Consider the following 12,681-nt stretch of genomic DNA (forward strand, 5'->3'; position numbering starts at 1 on the left):
TAGATATCATGTATGCAACAATATGAGATAAAAGCCAAAATGATCAAGCTAAAAGTTTGTGGGGTCAGATTTAGGAAACTATTTTAGATATAGTACTTAGTGATGTTTTGACTGAGGGAAGATGTCCCTAACCCAAAAGTTTAAACTAGGAGAGGTAGGTGGGATGCAGGCAGATATTTTAACATGACTATCTTTCTTTCATATATACTTATTAAAACTAGTATCAACTTGTGTGTGTATTTATTTATCTCATTAGTTAGATACTAATCGAGAAACCAAATAGTTATAGTTTAAAAATTGCTGAGATATCGTTAAGGAGACATTCCTTTCTTTCATATACTTAGTATCGACTTGTGTGTGTGTTTATTTATCTCATTGGTTGGATGCTAGTCTAGAAACAGGCTATGCAGTAGTCATGCTCTTGAATGAGTCAACCAATAGGAGGGTCACAAAAGACAGCTTCATGCTCCACTGATTTCCCAGATCTCACCACTCAAGGGTTGAGCATGTAGGTCATGCACGATGCATGGAAGGTGTAATGGTCACTGTGGTGGAACGCTACTGCAGAACCAGTGTATGAAGGACTAGTACATAGACAAACACACACTTAAATAACCAGTACATAGACTGTTACAGAACCAGTCTTTAGAGCACTAGTACATACCAGTACACAGTCTCACAAGCTGGTTTTTTCCGTTGGCTCTCATATTAACCTATGTAGGATGTGATACCAGTCTGTTTTCACCACCACCCCGTTACACCGTTACAGTACAGCTGGGATCTTGTATTCTTTTTGAAGCTGAAGTTGTTGCTTTTTGAATCTCTAGATCTGTGTGTTAATTGTGTGGGAAGGTTTTCTATGAAGAAAGTGTTCTCCATGTGTTCTGTGATTATAGTCGTGTGGTGTTTATCCGGTTGCTGGGATTAATGCATTTCTGTGCGGCTTAATACCGTCGTCATTGGTCGATCAGCATATCTGTTAATTGGATTTCGATCATCGCACCTGTAATTTGGATTTCAGTGCCTGTTAATATTGTTTCTCGTTGATCAACACGCCTGTCATGTATTTCGATATCTGTTGATACTGATTGATCACCACACCTGGGTATTAGATTTCACTACCTGTTAATAATGCTATTGATCATTTCACCTGTTCGCTGATTTCAATACCTGTTAATTGTGTTATTGATTATTGAACCTGTATCTTGGATTAATTAGCCTGGATAATATATATATATATATTGTTTGTTGTGCGGAATGGGAACATGCCGCTTGGTAAGAAGTGGCGATCGTTGGATTTATTTGGATCTTATGAGAATCTGTTTCTTCATTCCGATCACAAGAAGCATCGACACAGTCACCTATTTCGCCCCAGGTGAGGAGATATTTACGTGGCGTGTGTATCACTTGTGCATGTGTTTCAGTCTTCGATACAAGTATTTTACTTGATTGTTGTCTGTGACACCTGTCACGGTAACTGATGTTTGTCTGGTCTAGAAGACATTTATTACATGTTTATAGATATGTGTGTTGTTCAATAACCGAGCAAAGAAGAAAAGATATTAAATGCTGTTCATAGATAGCCGAGGGACAGGATGTAGCTTGTTGGAAGAGTACTCATTTGAGATGCTTATATCATAGAACAGGTGCATGTGCAGGGAGGGTGGGATTGGGGGTCGAAACCCCCTCCCACTCGAACAGATTAAAAATTTTTTTTAATGTATTTTCCATGGGATGATGACTTTTTTTTTTAATCCCACTACCCCCTTTCCGTTTACTCCTTTGAATTCCATCTCATTTCTTCCCGATCGGGCAACTCCTCCAATCTTTCAGTTCCTTTCGCTGTCCACCTCCACATCCCAGTCCTTGTCTCTCCAACCATGACAGGTACTTGTCTCTTGTGGCTATCCGTGCTACACACCTGTCATTCCCCCATCAGCTTGACCCCTTAGAAACTAATTTCGCCACAGTCTACACCCTCCCCTGTATATTAAACATGCGTCTGTAGAACCAACCTTGTTGGGACCCATTGAGGATTTCTTCCCTAACCTTATCAGTGCCCCATGCCTGACTTTTAAATCAAAGGGTGTGGCATGTGGTATCCTGCCTGTGGGAATTGCATGCATGGCTTCTAGAATTTTGATAAAATCAGCCATGGGATCAGTGATTTGAAAACATTTACTAACCACAATTAAAAATTCACTAGCCCTACTTTAAATACTTAAGTCAATACAATTTTACTAAATAGTGGTAATAATCAGTTATGTCACTTCAAGAGGGAGGTAGAGCTTAAAAACACCCAACATTTGGGGGTTGGGTTGGGGCCAGAATACACATAATTACAAAATAAACTTAACTGCAACTTTTGACAATTTTTTGTTTTACTAGCCGTTGGGCATGGCAATTATAATTATTTACTAGCCCAACATTGAATATCACTAGCCATGGCAGTGGGGCTACCATAATCTAGAAACCCTGTAGCATGTAAAAGATCCTTTGCTTCTAATAGAAAACCCCCATCGGTGGACCCATTGGGCTATTTCTCGTTCCAGCCAGTGCTCCACAACTGGTGTAACAAAGGCCATGGTATGTACTATCCTGTCTTTGGGATGGTGCATATAAAAGATCCCTTGCTGCTAATCGAAAAGAGTAGCCCTTGCAGTGACAACAGCGGGTTTGATCTCTCAATATCTGTGTTGTCCTTAACCATAAGACTGACGCCATATAATCGTAAATAAAATGTGTTGAGTGCGTCGTTAAATAAAACATTTCCTTCCTTTCTTCTAATAGAAAAAATGTGGCATGTTTCCTCTGAAGACTGTAATAATTGTCAAATGTTTGACATCCAATAACTGATGAACTTTTAATGATATTAACACTAAACATGCTCAAGTGGTTTTGTTAGAAAACAGAATTTAACATGGTGTTGAGGGGAGCAGAAATACTGACTAGACGTCATTAATTTTTAGGGTGTGTGTGTGAGACAACAATATCCTTTTCAATTAACAAAAAAATCTTGTTGTAAAATAATTTATTATGGTTACTATACAATGGTATTATATGCATTTTACACTCATAAATCCGACGCCATATAACCGTAAATAAAATGTGTTGAGTGCGTCGTTAAATAAAATATTTCCATCCTTTACACTCATAAAAGTAGAATTTAAAATTATTTACTGTCAACTGCCCCACCCCTTTTGTGAGTATTGCACACGAGGTGTGTATGAGTGTGTTTGACACAGTTGTAAGTTATCTGTATTGGTTTCACAGAAGTGTGATTATGCTGTGCATGTACTTACTTGAACCAGTCTCCGGGTTATCACCGGTAACTCACGGAAACCTCTTCTGTACCATCTTACTTACTTACGTGTGTAGATTCATCATGCGCTGAGCTTGACAACAACATGTGCAGCCACATGACGTCATTCCATGCACCGTTAAAGGGACATTCCTGAGTTTGCTGCATTTGTAAGATGTTTCCGACTAATAAAATATTTGTACGATTAAATTTATACATTAAATGTTTTTTCTTGTTTAGAATATCAGTATCTGGATATTCAATGTGTTTCTGGTTGTCTTAATATTTGTAAGAAGCCCAATCTGGATTTTGTCTTAAATAATTTTGTACATATGAAATTTTTTATTTTAGGAAATATAATGAAATTTAACCTAGTACAAATATTAGAACGAGCAGAAACATGTTTAATATACAGCCACTACAGTCGTTAAAAAGTCTCTGTTGATAACATCTTTAAAATTGCAGCAAACTCAGGAATGTCCCTTTAATGTCTAATGCTCCTGTTCCTATGTGTTCTTAAAGTATATTTTTTATTTATGTATTTTAAAAAAATATTTTTTTTTGCTGGATGGTTTTCTAAAATTAAAAATAATTAAGTTTAAAAGTTTGACTCCCAAAATAACATTCGTCTACCCCCAGTTTTGACACGCTAATTAGTTAATCTGATAATAATGATATCACAAGCAGCATACTTTTATTAGTCATTCACAAACAAAAAGATTAATGGAATCTGATCTCGAGGCAATGCCATGGATACAGAAATACATAAATGTACGTGTGTGTCATTAAGAGATTTGAGTCTGTAGACTTTAAAGTTTTGTAATCAAGGGCCCTGGGTGCGTATTCATAAACATACTTAAGTAAAAGTATGATACTTATCTATGCACTTTAAATACTTAGTTAAGTATCATACATTAACTTAAGTACATTTATGAATACTGAGCCTGGTCCACAGTGTCCTGTCGGTGAACACACTGAGCTATTTCTCATCCCATCCAGTACACCACGACTGGTATATCAAAGGCCGTGGTATGTGTTATCCTGTCTGTGGGATAATGGCTGATGATTAATAAATCAGTGTGATTGAATAGTTGCAGGTCTAGTACATATAAACATACATGTATTTGAAATATTGTTACAGATGAATGTACATTAAGATGCTTTGTAAAATCTATCAGCTATTGTAATCATTTCAAGATAAACTTACCATTTAATTGAAGACGTTTTATATAGAGTGAAAAATTGTTATTTTGTAACATTGGATATTTGTTCATTGAGTCCTGTCAAAAGTGTGAAAAGTCTGGATTGACAAAAAACCCTAAAAAAACCACCAACCCCAAAACAACCAAAGAACCCCCCCAACCCTCCCCCAATAAATCTCCCCTCCCTCCCCCAAAAAAAGGCAACACCCCCCACCCACCCCCCCCCAAAAAAAAAAAAAAAAAGGAAAAAAGACACCACCTGCTTTCACAAACTTTATTATTTACTTGGTCAAGTACATGAAGACTACTGGGTAATTTTATTGTTATTTATTTTTCTTCATAATTTAAAAATAAGTGTGGAATTGCCATACAGTGTTTTGCCGGCATTTCCATGTGAAACAGCAGCTGTATTTGTGGGGTTTTGTTCTGTTCACAATTTCATCAGTCTTAAGTGAGATGTACTAACAGACTACCCGTATACTGAACTCCACAAGAAATACAAATCAGGGTTATATTTAGTTTGTAATTACACAAAAGATTAAACTACGGTAGGCTTACCTGATTACAAAAAACAAGAAAGAAAGAAATATTTTATTTAATGACCCACTCAACACATTTTATTTATGGTTATATGGCGTCGGACATATGGTTAAGGACCACACAGATATTGAGAAAGGAAACCCGCTGTCTCCACTTCATGGGCTACTATTTTTTATTAGCAGCAAGGGATCCCACAGACAGGATAACACATACCACGACCTTTGATATACCAGTCGTGGTGCACTGGCTGGAACGGGAAATAGTCCAATGGGCCAGCCGACGGAGATTGCTCACAGACCGACCGCTCATCAAGCATGTGCTGTATCACTGAGCTACGTCCCAAATGCTAAATTCTGTGAAATGGTAAATGGTACATCGATCTGTAATTATATTGAAGCTCAGTCAGCGTTTCTGCCAAATTTTTTTTTTTGGGTATGGCGTTATGGAATTGAATGCAACCACAGTCAACAAGGGGTATGGGAGGTGCCTCCCCCAGAAAGAAAATGGGTTACGGTTAGGGTTAGGGTTAAAAAAATCATACGGTAATGATAAAGAGTAATTCATTTTGTCAAAAGGTTAACTTAAAAAACATACCAAATCTTCAAAAATTTGGGTATGGTGCCATACCTGTTTTATCTTCTGTCAATGTGTGTTAATCCCTTCTTAAAAGCTGAATTTACTAATGACATGATACATCTTTAATGTTACATAGATCTAAAAAATTATGTTCTCGTTTCTTTTGGTGTACGGTATATTATTGATGTGTGAGTTTATAAATAAACTGAATCCGATTCTGTAGATACGCGTACAAAGCTTTTATACACACCTGTATAGCCAGATATGTTTGTCCATTAAATGAAGTCTGTGTATACTTCACCGTTTACTGTCTCTAAAAGATTTCACGAGTCAGGATGTGGCCCATTGGTAAAGCGCTCGCCTGATGTCTGTCTGGGATCGATCCCTATCAGTTGGCCCATTGGGCTGTTTCTCATTCCAACCAGTGCACCATGACTGGTATATCGAAAGCCGTGGTATATGCTGTCATGTCTGGGAGAGTGCAAATAAAAAATTCCTTAAAGTTATCACTAACGGAAAAAATGTAGTGGGTTTCATCTCAAAGACTGTCAGAATTAGCAAATGTTTGACATCCAATTGCTGATGATTTAATAAATCAATGCGCTCTAGTGGTGTCGTAAACAAAAAAAGCTTTAACTAATTGTGGCTGAAGGTACGTGAACATGTATTCAGCAAAAGATTAATGTTACTTAGGTGGAATCACCGATGGGGATCGATCCTAGACCGACCACGCATCAGGCTAACCCTTTACCACTGGTCATAGTCTTGCCCACCCCCAAATTAAAAAAAAAGAAAAATGATAACAAATTGGTACCTGACCTTGTATTTGTAATATACTGTTTACAGATTTTATTCCAGATACTGAGGTAGTGCATTCAAATATACATGTTCATTTTATGATTTATTGCCATGCTGGGCGGAGTAATTACTGGATGATGTCATAGGATGTCAACAATTCATTCCTGGGGGGAAAAGGCGGAATGTAACCAAGCATTCCTTGTGGCCCAGTTTATGCCGTACTTGATTAGCTATAGACATACATCCTGGTACATGTGTGCATGTTTGGCTGGAAATACCTGCATAAAATTGACACACATTTTTTGTGAAACTCATTAAGAATAAGGTTTCAGAAGAAAAAAACACTGGGAGATTACCATGTAAATTGCATGTTTGATATATATACTGAGCAAAGTTTATATGCACAGTGGATAACCCAAAGTGGAATAAATTCTATTACGTGGTTAATGTAATACTCTATACATGAATACAATGTACATGTATAATTGTTTAACAACACCACTAGCACATTAATTTATTAATCACTGGCTATTAATTTGGCTGTCAAACATTTGGTAATTTTAACATAAAGTATAGTCTTCGAGAGGAAACCTGGTACATGTTTTTCACCGGTAGCAAGGGATCTTTGTTATGTACCATACCACAGACATTTTCTTAATTTATGTGTATTTGTCAGTGGGCCAATTGGGCCATTTCTTGTTCCAGCCAGTGTACCACGACTGGCATATCAAAGGCTGTGGTATGTGCTATCCTGTCTGTGGGATGGTGCATATAAAAGATCCCTTGCTGCCAATCGAAAAAGAATAGCTCATGAAGTGGCGACAGCGGGTTTCCTCTCTCAATATATGTGTGGTCTTTAACCATATGTCCGACACCATATAACCGTAAATAAAATGTGTTGGAGTGCATCGTTAAATAAAATAGTTCCTTCCTTCCTTTTATGTGTATTTTCCCATAGACAGGACAATATATACCACAGCTTTTCATGTTTCAGTCACAGGTTCTAATGGGGAGGGGCTGGGGGAAGGAAGAAAAAAATCAACTTAGGGCTATTGAACCTGCATCCCAAGAAATTGCTCTACTACTGAGCTACACACAGGGCTCAAAATTAACAGTGGCCCTAGTTATATGCTCCAATGCCCTGAAAATTAAGCAGATTTTTTTGTCAAACTTGCCATGCCATATTTTGCATGTCAGTAATTGGTCATCATGCTCAAACTTGACTCCTGAAAGTTGTTTTATTACCAAAAAAAACCGTGAAACTGTTCAAACTTTAATTATTTTGAATGGGTGCTGTTGTGTTCTTGTAAAACACTTGCTAAAGTTTGCTTTATTGCCTTGCCTTCAGGCAGTATAATGCTCTAAAAAACAACAAATCTTATCGTTTTTTATAGGCCAAATTGCATTGCCGTCTTATTTGACAAATTGGAGGCCTGTACATGTATCTCTTACTTGAGATAAAGCAAGGTCTGGGTTGTTTCCCCCCCCCCCCCCCCCCTGTTTCTGTTAATATGGAAATGAATGCAAGTCGAGTGTTTACTGTGGATTACTTCAGTGAGCCCTAGTTGTGTAAGCTCGTTTCAAGTGTCTCCTAGTGTTACACGAGTCATGCACACGGTTACATTACACAGCGTGCGTATATATATATATATATGTACGAAGAGTTTCATTGCAAAACGCGATAAACGCCACTATGCACACCCAGTCGTAAAATCTTTTTTATTCCAAACCACCAAAAACACTACACCAGTTTCTCTGCAATCTGAGATATATTCTCAGGCAATAGTATTGCGTTTTGCTGAAAACTGAACTTGAACTTGTGTTTGTCTACGTGTGAACAGTGAGTGGTGTCACACAATTTTTTTAATATGGCGTTTATCGCGTTTTGCAATGAAACTCTTCTCATATATATATATATATATATATATATATATATATATATATATATATATATATATATATATATATATATATATATATATACATACATACATACATACATACATACATACATACATACATATATATATATATCCACACTGATGTAGGAAGTGAGGGAGGGATCAAGGGGGGGGCATATGCCCCCCACTTTTCAGATATTTTTCTTCATATTTGCTTTATAATAGTGTAAAAGTGTGTAAATATAAAAGTGTGCCCCCCCATTTTTTGGCACCTTCCTATGCCACTTATCCATCAACCCATCAACCGGTAGATCTTGTACCAAACTCGCGGTTGCCTCTTGACCTAAATGTGCTGCATGCAGAACATGCAGCTGGTATAATAATCATAATTGTTGCATTGTCTGCTGTTAGTTTTACATACAACTGCTGATGTACTGTGTATAATGTGTCATCATTTGGTATTTGTATGACGTGGGGGATGTAGAACTTCCACCACGTATTTCCCAGGATTAGGGTGGGGTTGTGGGTAGGGTGACTACCAGCTTTCACTTGTCTGGAATGATCCCAATCTAATTAAAATTAGCTCCACTATTACATGTGGATCTAACACCAGCCAGTTGGAGCTCATGTGCACCAATCAAAACCTTACTTGCAGAATCCTGCCAGTGATTTAAAACTAACAACACTACGTAGTCCCCAATGTCCAGGTAACATTTCGTCTGTAAATAATAATTTAAATATTGACCAATCACACTTCGCCTTTTATAACTTTATTTGGGAGCATACAAATTCTAAAAATATTGGGCGAGTCTATTTTAGTGGCCGCAGTAAAGCAAACCATACCAATACGTACGGGGTGGGTTATCAGTCTTCAATTTTACATTAAAAATTATTTATTTTATAAAATAAAACATGTTTTAAGGCATTCGTAATTCACACGAAACATGTCGTATAGCCTCAGGATAATTCGGAATGTTTTCAAATTATTTTTAAATCACTGGCAGAATTCTGCAAGTAAGGTTTTGATTGGTGGACATGAGCTCCATCTGGCTGGTGTTAGATCCACATGTAATAGTGGAGCTAATTTTAATTACATTGGAATGATCCTTGTAGCTGTAGAAATGGTTCGGTATCCAGGAGTTCTGTGGGTCCGAACATAAGCCCCTTGCCAAAAGCAAGTGACACTGAAAATTCCGAAATTGATGTGTAAATATTTCTGTAATTATGTCCCTTCTGATAAATTAATTTAACAATGGTGCATTACTTGCATCATTCATTGGCCTAAGAACATCCCAAATATGATTAAATTGCACTGATTTTCCTGGCGAAAAAATCATGTTGATACATCCCTGGAATATTGTTGTATTTGTTTGAGGTGAGGACGTAGAATATCAAGGCAAGCTCTGGCACTTGCCAAATTCACCATTTGTGAATTTCAAAAACAATTGGCAAATTTTATTTTAATTTGGTGAAAGAATTTCATGTATTAATCAACATTTTGTTACAAAATAACTTAGTATGTATAACATTTGGAAGTTTAATAGATACTTTGGTGAAATGTTCTGTTGACCCAGAACTAGCCCTGAATATCCACCATATATTTCCCAGGATTGGGGTGGGGTGGTGTGGAAGGAATGGCCAACACACCATTGACTGCCAACTTCTATAGCATAAGGGATGGGGGTGGGTGGGTCAAAGGGATTAACTGCCCCCCCCCCCCCCCCCCCCCCCCCCCACTCCATGATGGAGCAAAACTGGTAAAGATGATCGGGCTAAATGAGCTGGCCTGAAACCTATTCAGCATGTACTTCCATCATTCTACGTGCAATAGAGGAAATGTATGATACTACATGTTCGATCAAAGGATTTAAGTACATGACAAAATGTTTTTCAACAAAACCATGTAAATTTAAGTCCACAAAGATAAAGGATTCACAGTAGTGCATGTCATTATGTCACATCTTTCCAACCCACTTGAAGTATATTCCATAAAAAACCCACCCCAAAATATGGTAGCCAGTGTAAGTTTTGCATGCTTTTTGTCGTGGGAGATCTCAGTGTAGTCAATATAGGTAGATGGGATGGTTACATTTTGGTATGTGGAATCTGTGTCATTGTAAGGGCGGGATGTAGCCCAGTGGTTAAGCGTTCGCTTGATGCGCGGTCGGTCTAGGATCAATCCACGTCGGTGGACTCATTGGACATATTTCTTGTTCCAGCTAGTGCTCCACAACTGGTGTAACAAAGGCCATGGTATGTACTATCCTGTCTGTGGGATGGTGCATATAAAAGATCCCTTGCTACTAATCGAAAAGAGTAGCCCTTGAAGTGGCCACTGTGGGTTTCCTCTCTCAATATATGTGTGGTCCGTAACCATATGTCTGACCCCCATATAACCGTAAAGCAAAATGTGTTGAGTGCATCGTTAAATAAAACATTTTCTGTGTCATTGTAAGCTTGTTTTCACAATTTATAGACAAAAAAAAAAAGGGTGGGGGGGGGGGGGGGGGAGATCTAATGGTAATTAAAGGTAGGAGATGGGGTGGGATCTAGCTCAGTTGACCCATTTTCTGATTGGGTTTTCCTCTGTCTCAGCCATGGTATGTGCTGTCCTGTCCTGTGGGATAGTGTATTTATAAAAGATCCCTTGCTGTTAGTGGAAAAATATAGCAGGTTTCTTTTAAGACTGTATCAAAAATTACCAAATGCTTGACATTCAATAGCCAGTAATTAATTAATCAAATGTGCTCTACTGGTATCATTAAACAAAACAAACTTTAACTTTAAAGGTAGGAGAGTAATTTATCGTAGTTGTTAACTATGTTGTTTGGACGTTAGTGATGTTAAATAAAACAAAGTTTAGCTTTGGAACAGTGTTTAGATTGGGAAATAATCTAGTAATTGGGCAGGGGTTCTCTTGCATCTCAGGTGAAAAGCCTACCATGTGGTTCCCTGGCAACTGTTTTCTACTGACAATGACATCCATTGTTAGCAGTTCATGTATATACATACACCAAGGATATACATTAAGTTAAGCAAAACACCTGTTTCTGTAGAAACTGTTACAGTCACTAAACGCTCCTTTCATTCGAACCTGCTGAAGTGGAACCGTTGTTTGTTGCAAAAAATAGAACAAAATAATGAAATATTTCGATAAAGTAACACTAAGATGAACTAAATAAAGACGGAAAGAAAGTAATTGTCCTGTAGATGAATAAAATGAAGGACATTGAAAAGGTTTAGGGCTGTTTCAGAGTATGCCACATGGGTGAGATCTGATGGGAGGCCTTTTTTATCGTCTTCATATACCCACAACCTTCATATACCTACCACCTTCATATACCTACCACCTTCATATACCCACAACCTTCATATACCCACAACCTTCATATACCTACCACCTTCATATAACCACAACCTTCATATACCCACCACCTTCATATACCTACTGCCTTCATATACCTACTGCCTTCATATACCTACCACCTTCATATACCTACCACCTTCATATATCCACAACCTTCATATACCAACCACCTTCATATACCAACCACCTTATACCCTCGACCTTCATATACCCACAACCTTCATGTACCCACCACCTTCATATACCCACCACCTTCATATACCCACAACCTTCATATACCTACCACTTTCATATACCCACCACCTTCATATACCCACCACCTTCATATACCCACAACCTTCATATACCTACCACCTTCATATACCTACCACCTTCATATATCCACAACCTTCATATACCCACCACCTTCATATACCTACCACCTTCTTATACCCTCGACCTTCATATACCCACCACCTTCATATACCTACCACCTTCATATACCTACCACCTTCATATACCCACAACCTTCATATACCTACCACCTTCATATACCCACAACCTTCATATACCCACAACCTTCATATACCTACCACCTCCATATACCCACAACCTTCATATACCTACCACCTTCATATACCCACCACCTTCATATACTTACACCTTCATATACCCACCACCTTCCTATACCTACCACCTTCATATACCCACAACCTTCATATACCCACCACCTTCATATACCCACCACCTTCTTATACCCTCGACCTTCACATACCCACCACCTTCATATACCCTCGACCTTCTTATACCCTCGACCTTCATATACCTACCACCTTCATATACCCACCACCTTCATTTACCCACCACCTTCATATACCTACCACCTTCCTTCATATACCTACCACCTTCATATACCTACCACCTTCATATACCCACAACCTTCTTCATATACTCACAACCTCCTTCATATACCCACCACCTTCATGTACCTACCACCTTCATATACCTACCACCTTC

At 38.1% G+C, this 12,681-nt stretch overlaps 1 protein-coding gene across 10 annotated transcripts in view; it reads left to right on the forward strand.

The window, feature by feature from the left end:
- Positions 1-12,681, forward strand: part of LOC121386174 (rho guanine nucleotide exchange factor 11-like) — a 178,999-nt gene that overhangs the window by 13,750 nt on the left and 152,568 nt on the right. For 6 of the 10 annotated variants that reach the window (XM_041516971.1, XM_041516980.1, XM_041516972.1 and 3 more), the window contains exon 1: positions 549-1,375. The exons of 1 other annotated variant lie outside the window; for it this stretch is intronic. In XM_041516971.1, coding sequence (XP_041372905.1) covers positions 1,266-1,375 — 110 coding nt within the window. In that variant the 5' untranslated portion in view covers positions 549-1,265. Of the gene's footprint in view, positions 1-547; positions 1,376-12,681 lie in introns of those variants that run through there. 3 more of the 10 variants (XM_041516973.1, XM_041516976.1, XM_041516979.1) reach the window with 2 other exon arrangements.

The sequence above is a fragment of the Gigantopelta aegis genome, chromosome 12 (genome assembly GCF_016097555.1).
Source record: "Gigantopelta aegis isolate Gae_Host chromosome 12, Gae_host_genome, whole genome shotgun sequence".
Classification (NCBI taxonomy): domain Eukaryota; kingdom Metazoa; phylum Mollusca; class Gastropoda; order Neomphalida; family Peltospiridae; genus Gigantopelta; species Gigantopelta aegis.